This window comes from Adiantum capillus-veneris, chromosome 13 (assembly GCF_014529385.1).
Source record: "Adiantum capillus-veneris isolate H3 chromosome 13, ASM1452938v2, whole genome shotgun sequence".
Lineage (NCBI taxonomy): Eukaryota > Viridiplantae > Streptophyta > Polypodiopsida > Polypodiales > Pteridaceae > Adiantum > Adiantum capillus-veneris.
Genome location: NC_140943.1, coordinates 47,370,356 through 47,383,238, shown reverse-complemented (window position 1 = coordinate 47,383,238; position 12,883 = coordinate 47,370,356). Strand labels below are relative to the sequence as shown.

Below are 12,883 nucleotides of genomic sequence, written 5' to 3'. Positions count from 1 at the left end.
CTTTCCTCTGTTATCCACTTTTGCAGACTAGTGCACTCGATTGCGCGCACTGTCCTACACAAGAGTCCAAAGGATTCAATGGTAACATGCAGTAGGAGTTGTAATTGTTCTGCCTCAGAAAGATAACCAAGACCAACCCACCTCCACCATTCATCTCCTAAAGCAGGGTCAACTATCGCCAATGCATATCTTGTCATTTTTTTTGACTGTGCGTCTGCTTCAAAGTTGCTTTTTTGTATCAGGCTTGAAACTCTGCTATTTTTCTCTGCCACATTTTTTTTCAAGGCAAGCGTATATTTTTCCTACAGACATGAAGACAATGGTCAAACAAATGTATGGATCTAAAACATTTTGACACTCAATAATTGAACAATCTCAAAACACATACTGGATGTAGCAGCCGAGTCATTAGAGCTACATGTACATTGAACGAGGACTTTTTTCCCACCCTTTTCTTCCTTGGAAACAAGACCCAGTGCCCACACCATCTATAACATGTCTGTGTATGATGTGGACACATATCCTGTTTCATTCAATCTACAAGAAATTGATGCAATGTTAAAGATTAGTCAATCTTATACTATTTCAAGTCAACTGCACACTCAAATACACCAAAGATATATTACTTGTTTGTATGCATCACTATGCTCAACATGTCGGCCTCATTTGAGGAGTCTACTTTGACTAATTCCACTCGAACTCGAGGGTGTAGATCTGCATCTTTCTCATAAGCAACACCTAACATCATAAAGATGGATTATTAAATGTATTTCTTAACATACCCGCAAATTAATACTATCAGCAATGCAGCTAGCTTACTCTCTTTCAGTACTCCCATCCAGGCAGCGAGCCTATGGTTGCCATCCCAGGTATACAACATTTTACCGCATAGATCGTTCCAGCAAGTGTTCTGGATTTCAGCCTCAAACTCATCGTTTATTGCACGCCACAAGGGATCCCATGTCTTCTTGGTGTCATTGTCCACATCAATGATTGTATATCTCGGTTCAAGAGAGCATATGAAGCTTCCCTTGGGTTCGTAATACCCTCCAGCAAGAATATATCCGCATGAGGTTGCAGATGCTTGGTATCCTAGCTAACTTATCTTGCTTTTTCTAGCTTCACCAAACGGCACAGTGGAACCCAAGGGAGCAGAGATTCATGCTCTACCTGCAAGCAACAATATATGTCAAAGACCAATTCAAAGGAAATTTATACTAATCTTAAACCAAAAAGCTCTAATTTACCTTCAAATTTCCTAGATGCTTTGATAACATATCTTGTCGAAGTGTAACGTCTTTGTTGATGGGAAATTCTCCCCCAATGTTTGTCCCTGCAGTCATTTAAGCCTCCATTTTTCTATCATCAATCTCCTCGTTGGAGTTGTATTTGTCCTCCACCACAAACCCAGACAATGCTCCTTCTTGCACTTTAGCTTTTCCTTTTGCAAATTTTTTGGATTTCTCGATTGTTGCGAGACAGGTGGAGATGACACCGTACTAGCAGCTACGCTCTTCGAAATAGTCATAGCAGCAGATGAACATAGTTCTTCTTGTTATTTCCTTGCGATCTTGGTGACCCGCTATCAAATAAATAACACAGTGTAAATTAATTAACATACAAACTTCTGGCAATTATTTGAAATATAATACTCAAATACAAGAAACACAAACTTTTGGACAAATGAAGAAAGCAATTACCAGATCGGTTTTCGGCCGCGTGACAAGGTTTTTCTGTGCCTTCTTTAGGGTATTCATCTCGTCGTTCATTGAAGGTACATGGGGCAGAGGAGCATCCTTGCCATCATACGCTTCTAACACGGCTACAAAAAAGCATCCTGGAGGCAATCTGCTTCCATGTAACTCCGCCAAGTTCGAAGTCTTCTCTATTCACCCTATATCAATCGCTTCCTGTTATATGAACTCAACACTAGCGCCAATATCAGATTTCTTGGCCATCGGAAGAGAACTAAAAGCCTAGCACAAAATACTGATCCGTCAAAAAGAAACGCAGGTAATATTAGTATCACTATTTCTTTTCTCTTTTGCTCTTGAATTTCTTTACCTCAGACAATCCAATTCTCTCTCTCTCTCTCTCTCTCTCTCTCTCTCTCTCTCTCTCTCTCTCTCTCTCTCTCTCTCTCTCTCTCTCTCTCTCTCTCTCTCTCTCTCTCTCTCTCTCTCTCTCTCTCTCTCAGATACGAGGCCCCTGCCCCTCGCGCCTACTCGCCCGCCCCCCGCCCCCGCCCCCGCTGCACCCTCGCCCTGCTCCCTGCCCGCCCCTACCCCTCGCGCTTTCCCCATGCTGCTCCCTCTCTCTCGCGCTGCCCCCCCCTCCCCCCCCCCCCCCCCCCCCCTTCTTCCTTCTGCCTATCCCGGCCCCCCCCTCCTCAGTCTATCGCCCCCCCCCCCCCCCCCCTCTCTCCTCAGTCTATCTCCCCCCTTTCCCCCCCCCCCCCCCCCCGATCTGTCTATCGCGTCCCCCCCCTTTCCCCCCTCTTCAGTCTATGGCGTCTCTCCCCCCCCCCCCACCCACCCCTCTCCTCAACCTATCTATCGCACCTCTCTCTCTCTCTCTCTCTCTCTCTCTCTCTCTCTCTCTCTCTCTCTCTCTCTCTCTCTCTCTCTGATTCTCTGGGCCTCACCGTAATGGATCCACTTGAAGAAGACCCTGATTCTTTGGGCCTCACCGTAAGGGATCCACTTGAAGAAGACCCTGCACAGGACACGGAAGCCGCCAATGTCTCACCTGTTTGCAAGCCACGAGCAAAGGCAACCTTCGTGCTCACGAATAAGCGGATGGCGTAGATGGAGAGGGAAATGAAGGAGTGGAAAACAGAGATGGAAGGATGGTGGAAGGAGAAGACCAACCTACTTCAGATGGTCTTCAATGAGGGCGCACAGTGGAAGAAAGAGAAAGAGAGCCTTAACGCAGAAATACAGACACTCAAAGAATAAGTCTCAACCCTCAAACAAGAGAACCCAAACGTCGAGATACGGTACTCAAAAAAGAAGTCTCAGCCCTTAAACAGGAGCTTGCTGATAGAGTAAGCAATGGACTAGAGGAAGGCGAATTTCAACCCTCGGTAATAGATGAAATCAAGGAAATTAAGGAACAGGTAAGGATGATCACAGAGGAAGAGAAACTGAGTGTGGCAAAGACATCTTCATGGGCGGAGATGATAACAAGGACACAGAAAAAGGCGGACGAGGCTGAAAAATGGGTCGCCAAGAAAGGAAAGGTCAAGAAACTCCTTGTACACCGACGCTTATCAACATGACTCTCGAAGAGGAACAAAGAAGGCGGATGCGAGCACTGCATGTGAGAGTGACCGGTCTCAAAGACATAAACAATGTGGAGAAAGAGGTCACAAGCCTTACATCCATGATGGGGATGGAAAAGCCTCTGCACACAAAGGCATGGAGGGTAGGTAAGAAAAGTGATGGCACGGGTGAGTCTTCAAAGGGGAGAGCTCTCATACTACGCTTTCCCTCGTTGGAAGAGAAGAAGGAATTCTTGAGGAAGAGGCCTACTCTCAAAAAGACAGGAATTTTCCTCGGTGATGACCTGACTCTCTCACAGCTCGCACATATGAGAGAGGTAATGCCAGAGATTACAGCGGCAAGGGAGAAGGGAAAGATAGCCTTCTACAGAGATGGACAGGTGGTGATTTTAGAGCGGCGTACTGCATGACGGTGCGAGACCTATGGGACCACACTGAAGATGGCTACCTGGAACTGTAATGGGTCTATGAGGTTGGACGTGGGCGCATTTGAGGAGAGTTTCAAAGACAAGGATATTGTGTTCTTCTCAGAGACTCATCAGGCCCCTGGACAGGTAATGCCACATGTGGTGGGATACAGATGGGAAACAGCTCACAGGACAAATGCGAGATCTGAGCACGGGAGTAGAGGTTCAGGAGGAGGAGTAGTGCTATTCAGAGAAGAACTACAACCATTACTACGTATTGTACGAAGAGATGATCATGCTAGATATATGTGGGTGAGACTGAGACCTGACACAGGTCGATTCCTATATATTTCCATATGTTACTTTCCTCCCAGTACATCAATGTATGCCGCATCCAGAGGGCAGGCGCCTTTCTCTATCCTAGATGATGACATTTGGGAGTTTTCTAGGGATGGTGATATCATTCTCCTAGGGGACTTCAATGCCCGAACGGGGAACTCGCAGACAGTCTTCTACGACACTTTAGATGAGATGCTTAGAGAGCTGAATGTGGGTGAATTGGGGCTTGACAGATGCTCAGATGACAGAGAGCAAACGGAGTATGGGAGATACCTCATGGAAATGACGACTACACATGGATTAGCCATACTTAATGGCTTACAACGATTTCCTGGAGCAGCCGGTTTCACATGCTTTCCACATAGACATGGGGCCAGTACAGTGGATTATGTTATGACACAACCGAGCTTTATCCCCTGCATTCAGGATTTCACAGCGGGAGCCAGGCCAGTGGGCATAGCAGTAGACCATGCTCTCTTGACACTATCCATTAAATTTCAGTATAGTACAACCCAGACATCAAGAGGCAGGTCACACACTCGCTATACATTTACTCCAGAGACTGATTTCGTTTATTCAGAGGAGATCTGGCACCGTCTATTGGAAGGCACAGCTGGCACAAATGGTACAGGCCTCTCAGTGGAGGAGTGCACCACGCTACTGACTGAGACATTGCACGGGGCTGCATCAGTGGCATACCCACACACTCAGCTGGGCAAGAGACGACATTCTGGGAGCATGCCCTAGAATAGTTGGTATGATGAAGAATGCAGAGAGATGAGAGACCAGCTTCAGAGGGATCTCCTTTTAGGAGTCATCACTTACAGACAGTCTCGGATTGCTTTCCGACGCCTTGTGCGACGGAAGAAGCGAGCTTACCTAGCCCAAATGGAGCGATACTTGTATCATATGTTCTTGAGTAGGGACTCAGGAGAGGCATGGCGTCTCTTCCATGAGCACTCCCCTCCCCCAGTGATTACTTCACCTAAGGTGTGGGGCCAATATGCAACATCATTATATACGGTTCCTGGACAGGAACCCCTTCCAGACCCTACCAAGCCTTGCCCAGCTACGAGCACTTTCTTTACACCTGAGATGGTACAAAGGGCCATTGACAGAATGAAGACCGGGAAGGCATATGATCATAACGGTCTAGTGTCGGAGCACTTTATACATGCCAGGGATATGCTGATGGAGGTTCTCGCAGTGTTGTTCAATCGTGCCATGTGTGAGGGATTACCTGAGACTTGGAGATTGTCTAATATTGTGCCCATCTTCAAGGCTGGTGACCCTACAGAGCCTGGGAACTACCGCACTATCATGGTTGGACACACATTGGCACGGTTGTATGCATCCATCCTGGAGCAACACTTGAGTAATTGGGCAGAGGGCGAGGGGGTACGAGCAAAGGGTCAAGCCGGCTTCAGGAGGGGTTTCTCCACTCTTGATCATATTTTGACACTCAGGGCCATCATTGAGGAGGGCAGAGCACATGGGAGACGAATATATTGTAGCTTTGTGGACTTTCGTAAAGCATTTGACATGGTACCAAGAGCTCGATTGATGCGCAGACTACAGGAGATGGGGGTGCCCATAGAGGTGATTTGGGGGATTATGGCTTTGTACAGATCAGTGATGAGACGGGTACGCACTCCAGAAGGGGTATCTGATTTAGTTCACTCTACCATTGGAGTGAAACAGGGCTGCCCATTGTCTCCTACTCTATTTGGTATGTATGTTGATGAGGTGTCTGATTACATCGATAGAGAGGGTGACAGAGGTGCACAGCTGGCAGGGACGTGGATCCCATTGTTGCTATATGCTGATGATATTGTGCTGATATCTGACTCATCAGAAGGTATGCAACGACAGTTGGATGCACTACGCAATTTTGCAGAGGATAGTGGATTGTGTGTTAACCTAGGGAAAACCAAGGTTATGGTGTTTAACACCACACCGCAATGGGTCAGGAGATCAGTACCCACTTTCAAGTATGGTCAGGAGATTGTGGAGTATACAGATGCATACACTTACTTGGGGGTAGTCTTTACTGGGCCGAGATTTTCCTTGAGAAGAGCAGCAGAGACTAGACTAACTAGAGCTGGTGCGGCTCTGGGAGGAATGGAGAGGATGTGTTCACAGGTTCAGTTCCAGGAACCTAGGACAAATTTATGGCTCTTTGATACTTTGGTTGCCTCTACTATGTTATATGGGGTGCAGGTTTGGGGACCTTCTATAGGCCAGGATGGGTGGAGGCGTATGGAGAAGCCCCTAGTATCTATGATCTCTCGGCTGATTAGAGCCAAGGTTTCTGTACCGCATGATATCATTCGAGCAGAATTAGCTGCCCCCCCCTATGGAGATTGAGGCGCTCACAAGATCAGTCTCCTTTGTACACAGTCTGTGGGATACTACCAGAGACAGATATGCCAGGGTGGCTCTAGAGTCCTCCAGACGATTAGCTCTTAACGGGGATACATCATGCTGGTATGCTCAGATGACATCATGGTTTCAGACACATGGTTTCACCATGGACAGGTTGCCTCCTTTTCAATACTCTCTTCGGGCACCCTTGAGGTCTCTGACACGGGTAGAGATTAATAGACTCATCCGTCAGGATTTGATCCAGTTGGACACGAGGAGGACATGGATAGAGCCATTACAAGAGTTGGGCACAAAGATGGCTTTCTATAGAGAGCATCTTCTCCACCTCACGGGGGATGGGTTTGTAATTTGACCTAGCTATATGGACACGCATCTTTCACATGGTTTGCGTTGTGCCATTGGCCAGATACGCACGTCCTCACATCAGCTCGAGATTGAGACTGGCAGATTCAGAGGGACACCAGCAAATAACAAAATATGCCGCTTATGCCATCTAGAGCCAGAGACAGAAGTACATTACATATGTCATTGCACAGTGTACTATGAGATACGAGGCCGTTTTCACTGTCTATTCAGAGAAGGTTTTGGGCCTCTATCTAGGGTCATGAGTTATGAGGATCAAAGATCTCTTGGGCTTTATCTACTTGAGTTACACAAGCATAGAGAAACCTTACTGAGGAGAGGTGAAGAGAGACATCCCCAGAGACAGATCACAGATTTCTTTACACTAGATACTGTACACCCAGAAGAACAGACAGAGGAGCAACCAGCGACGGTGGAGAGGTCTACCCGCACTACTGGCATTCTCATAGACCGAGCATTGGAGCTAGGGAGATCTAGACGACCCCGAGGGAGGAGAGGAGCTACACAATTTCGAAGGAGGCTATGGCAAAAGATTCAAGCCATACTCTTTCGTCGTCGAGAGTGCAGATGAAGATGGATCTCTACTCCCCTCCCATATTGTCTTCACATTGTACTGCTTAGTTTAGGATCCCACGGTATTTATATTTTGTTATCCTAGTTTAATTTATTTTGTTAATCTGACTTTGTATCAGATACACTGCATTGTAACTTTCTGGTCTCATAGGTCACTTTGGCCTTTTGAAGATGTTAATATAACATTTCATTTCATTTCATTCTCTCTCTCTCTCTCTCTCTCTCTCTCTCTCTCTCTCTCTCTCTCTCTCTCTCTCTCTCTCTCTCTCTCTCTCTCTCTCTCTCTTTCATAACAGGTCTTGAGTTCAACTCCTCATCGCCTAGATCTTTAAGGTCTCTTGGGATAGTTTCCTACAAAGTTAAAACTCTCTCTCTCTCTCTCTCTCTCTCTCTCTCTCTCTCTCTCTCTCTCTCTCCATTATCTTACCTGTTTACTTATCTCTATCAACCTCTTTCTCTTGGATTCAGTCTCGTCCTACCAACCTCTCTTGCTGTCACTTCTCCCCCCCCCTCTCTCTCTCTCTCTCTCTCTCTCTCTCTCTCTCTCTCTCTCTCTCTCTCTCTCTCTCTCTCTCTCTCTCTCTCTCTCTCCCACCCCATCCTACAACCCTCCCTCGCCATCTCTCATGCTCATAAAGACATCCAAGCGCTAGCGCTCAATCACCTACACGAGCAAGAGAGTAGGAGAAGAAGGAAGAAAGAGACAGGTAGAGACAAGTAAGTTATAGAGAGAAACCAATCCAGAGGACGAAAATGCCTCGGCAGTGTTAGACCTCGTAACCACCAGAAAATAAATGATTAAAAAAACTCGCATACATCTATTTATATAGATTTAGGGCACACCTCTTGTCTCATGTACCTTTCTCCTTCTCTCCTGGAGGTGAGCGCTAGCGCTCAGCCGGGTTGCTGCGCAAGGGAGAGAGCGAGGGAGCGCTAGCACCGGGTTGCTGCATAAGGGGAGAGCAAGGGAGGGAGTTATTCAATTAAAAAATAGTCGCCCAAAACCTCTTTATATAGGCTCCTTGTAAAGTTGATTTACTTTCAAAATTGAAAAGCATCCCCTCTACCGCTTTCTTGTGAGTACTGAGCGCTAGCGCTCACCAAATTTCTACCATGCTCTAGCGCTGGTCTCTTTCTACCATGTAGGCGCAATCTCATGCTTTCCAGCCCTAGCGAATGAGATAGAGGGAGAGGATGATTGGATGGAAACTTACGGGCGCTAGCGCTCAAAAAATTGTGGGTCGGCCCAATATTTTGTCATGAATTCCCAAAATGCCCTTCAATTTTTCCAAAACGCCCAAAATAACCCTGGTTGTGAGATTTATTTCCTCATAAAATAAAAAAATTATAGCTTTCTATAAGAAGACTGATTATGTGGGGTGGGATTGGGTAGGGACGAGAGGTGAGGGGGTGGGATTGGGTAGGGGCGAGGGAGAGAGAGAGAGAGAGGGTAGGGGCGAGGGGTTGAGGGTAAGGGCGAGGGACAGAGAGGGTAGGGGCGAGAGGTGAGGGGGTGGGTTTGGTTAGGGGCGAGGAGGTTGAAACATGTGAAAGCCAAGGGAGCACAGAGAAATTTTGTTCTAATTTTTAAAAGCATCCAAAGAAAAGAGAATTAATGCCAGAAGCGCCAAAGGCAAAAGCACAATAAAAGAGAATTTTAACTGCCTTGAAGCAATCCAAGAAACCTCAGAGATCTATGCAACGAGAGTTGAACTCAAGACCTGACCTAATCTACCACATTGAGGGAGAGAGATGATAACTGCTAGGAACAAGGAATTTTTAATTAGAGTTAATGTACGAAGGAGGGAGGGAGATTCGGATGGGAATAGGATCTGGAGCGTAACAATATAATCATCGTGAATGCAGATTGGAGACAAGAAAGTAGAAAATGATGAAATGAAAAAAAGTGATGAGTGTAGTGACTATGAAAGAGAGGAAGAAAAGTGGGACCGGAGAATTATAGATTCCATAAAATTGGAGATTAAAAGTCGAAGTTAAACTCAGGAACAGTTGAGAATGCAATTTCATCAAAAGTGATATACTTGAAAAGAAGATTAGAGATGTAATAACGGTTGGTGGGTTGGTGGGTTGGTGGACACAGAGCAAGAGAGATACATCTGAAAGCTTGAAATCTGATTGAGGTTACAGACAGAAAACAGAAGGTTGTACTGAAGATAACATAGCTAAGAACTCCTTAAACTAAGTTAGAGGATTGGTGATAGCATTTCACCCTGGATCCATTTACTAGTGGCAGGGGCACACCTTCCAGAGTGACTAACTAGACAGCTCCCTGTGGCAAAATCTTTTCCACCATGAATGGCCTTGCCAGGCTGGGAACAACTTCTTAGCTTTCTTTAGATACTTAGCTTGATAGAGTAGCACCAGGGAACCCTACGTTATTTTTGTCTTTCGGAGATGGCGATCATGCCACGCTTTGCGAAGAAGCTACTCTCCTTCCAGAGCCAAAGAAGCTAAACTTCAGCTTTCATCCAGAAGGTCAAGACGAGAGACAGATGCCGATCCCAAATCTACAGTGGCACGCAGACTACCCACTCGCGAAGATCCTGAGTTGAATTCGAAGGGCGCTATTGCTTCCAGACCGAAAGCTAATTGAAATGGGGTGTGATTGGTTGTGGCTTTGAAAGAAGTTAGGTATGCCCACAGGGTGCCGTGGATAGCTTGAGTCCAAGTCGCAGGATGGAGATGACATGCTTTCCGCAGAAGTGCTATCAGAACTTTATTAGTGCTCTCAGCCTGCCCGTTTGCTCTAGGGTAATAGGTACAAGATTTGCGGTGAAAAATCTTGTAGTTGGCAAGCAAGGTTTAAATTGTTTCATTCACAAAGTGACTACCCCTATCACTGGTGATTTCCAGGGGACACCCTAACCTGCACAAAATATTTTTGTAGAGAAACTTGGCTACAGTAGTGCCAATGCCAATCCGTTGTTGCCAGTACCTCTGCCCACTTTGTTGCGTAATCTGTAGCCACTAGTAGATACTTCCGATTGCCTGGTTGGGCGGAGGGACTAATTGGACCCACAAAGTCAATGCCCCATCTCTCAAAGGGCTGCCATGCCATAGAGACCTGCAGAGGACGGTTTGATTGCGTGCTTGGTTTAGGGCCATAGCGCTGACACACATCACATACTTTTACATAGGCAATTGCATCTCGAAAAATATAGGGCCACCATAAACCACACTGCAGAATATTCTGAGCAGTAATATGACCAGAGTAATGGCCACCAATGGGACCATTGTGGGCATCCTCCAAAATATACTCCACTTCATGAGGGGAGACACACCGCCTCAGAACACCATCCTGTCCTGACTTGTATAGCTGGCCCCCAATTAGAGTGAATGACCTAGACTTCAACAAAAGTCATCTCTTCTGCAGTGGAGAAGCATTCTCTGGGTACACGCCAGTAGAAAGCAGATGCAAAACATCGCCGTACCATTCCGGAGTGGTATCCACCTTAAAGAGACTGCTATCTGGGAAGTCCTCAGCAACCCTCGTTGCTTCTTCACCCGTGTGAATGTGAGAGAGGTGGTCGGCAAGGACATGATGTTTGTCGGGCCTGAGTACCACTTCGAAATCAAATTCTTGAAATAAGATTAGCCATCGCCATACTCGACCTACAACTTGCGGCTTGTTGAGCAGATAGCGCAGGGCATGGTGATCAGGAATAACTGTGAAGTGGACCCCTAATAAATAATGCCGAAATTTTTGTAGAGCATACACAATAGCCAAACTTTCCCTTTCTGTGGTGCTATAGTTGCGCTCTGTCTTGGTGAGTAGACGACTTGCATAGTGAACATGGCGATCCAGGTTGTACTCCTTACTAGGCTGAGTCAGCACAGCCCCCACAACCAGTTGACTGGCATCAATATGCACATAAAAAGGGAGAGACCAATTTGGAGCCACTAGAATAGGCGCTTCAGTCAGGCGTTTTTTGAGATATGCAAAAGCTTCAGCCTCTGCATTCGACCATTGAAAGGGAACAGTAGCACTGGTTAGGCGGGTTAGGGGTTGAGCCACCTATGCATACATGTGTATAAACCGGCGATGATAGCTTGTATGGCCTACAAAGCTCTGCACCCCTTTTGGGTTGATGGGAGCTGGTAACTTTAAGATTGCCACGATTTTCTCTGGGTTAGGCACTAAGCCTTTAGCAGACACCACATGGCGTAGAAGTGTGCCCTTAGTGACCAAAAAATGACATTTGTTAGGATTTAGCTTTAGGCGTGCCTCTCTGCATCTCAAGAAGACAGCAGAACAGCTGAGCGAGGTGTTCCTCTAGATTTTCCACTGGGGTTGAACATTGAGCACCTGAGAAGGTCGAAAAATCGTCCATGAAGATGTGAAGATGATCTATAAGCAGAGGACAAAAGATGAGATATACCGCCCGATTGAAAGAAGGTGGAGCGTTTTTCAATCCAAAAGACATTCTAGTATAGATAAAAAATACCCCAGGGAGTCAGAAAGGTCGTTTTCAACCGATCACCTGGATGGATGCCCAACTTATTGTATCCACCAAACCCATCCATGAAACTGTACAAAACATGCCCTGCTACATCTTCGAGCACACGCTCAATGAAAGGTGTGAGGGAACCATCTGGAATAGTTACCTTATTCAGCGTGCGGTAATCTACACACACGAATTTTATTAGACTGCTTCTTAGGCGCTATCACCATGGGTGATAACCACTCAGAGTGCTCCATAGGTACAATGATCCCTGCCTCTTGCATTTTTTCAAGCTCTGACTTGACAGCCTCTACATACTTTGGGTTGAGCTTATAAGCTCGGCCTCTGACAGGCTTATCCCTTTCAACCAGAGGGATTGTGTGGAGACCCAATTCTGGTGGGATCCCTTCCAAATCCTTGTAGGACCAAGAAAAAACATCCTTAAAAGAGTGAATAAAAGAAACTACTTGATCAAGTAATGCGGGATGCTCCCATAACCAAGCTGCTAAGAGGACGTGCTGAGGGTTTTCAGGGTCGCCCAGGTTTACTTTTTTGACAGGGTCAGGAGGTGTAACTGTGGAGGGTACTTCAGAAGTTGAGAGCTGAGCTGCCTCTTGGAGCTTCGAGACTTCATGTGCTGGTGTTTGATCGATTGGAAACTCCGCGTACTCTTCTTGTAACCATCCTGGTGGAAGCTCCTCGAAGGATAAATCTTCAGACACAGACACAACAGGTGCTTTTGAGGAGGCGGGGTGTCTGACCTATGAGATGTTAGAGGGAGGGAGTAATCATTGGCGCGTTTATGCAAAGGATGCGAAGATGATCTATAAGCAGAGGACAAAAGATGAGATATACCGCCCGATTGAAAGAAGGTGGAGCGTTTTTCAATCCAAAAGACATTCTAGTATAGATAAAAAATACCCCAGGGAGTCAGAAAGGTCGTTTTCAACCGATCACCTGGATGGATGCCCAACTTATTGTATCCACTAAACCCATCCATGAAACTGTACAAAACATGCCCTGCTACATCTTCGAGCACACGCTCAATGAAAGGTGTGAGGGAACCATCT

General features: G+C 46.3%; 2 protein-coding genes across 2 annotated transcripts in view; both read left to right on the top strand.

Annotated features, from left to right (window-relative positions):
- The window catches only part of LOC147443932 (potassium channel KAT3-like), a 101,077-nt gene that overhangs the window by 70,502 nt on the left and 17,692 nt on the right, over positions 1-12,883 (top strand). The gene's annotated exons all lie outside the window — the stretch shown is intronic.
- LOC147443933 (uncharacterized) lies at positions 3,724-9,348 on the top strand. Its single transcript, XM_086527639.1, has 3 exons — positions 3,724-4,063; positions 4,115-4,365; positions 9,217-9,348. The coding sequence occupies exons 1-3, from the start codon at positions 3,724-3,726 to the stop codon at positions 9,346-9,348; spliced, it is 723 nt and encodes a 240-aa protein (XP_086383765.1).

What these genes read in the sequence shown, in the direction of transcription:
- LOC147443933 (XM_086527639.1), top strand. Translation starts at nt 3,724, where the DNA reads ATGGCTACCTGGAACTGTAATGGGTCTATGAGGTTGGACGTGGGCGCA. An exon ending in CATATGTTACTTTCCTCCCA is followed by an intron (nt 4,064 to 4,114) that starts GTACATCAATGT and finishes TCTCTATCCTAG; the next exon opens with ATGATGACATTTGGGAGTTT. An exon ending in GCTTACAACGATTTCCTGGA is followed by an intron (nt 4,366 to 9,216) that starts GCAGCCGGTTTC and finishes TCGTGAATGCAG; the next exon opens with ATTGGAGACAAGAAAGTAGA.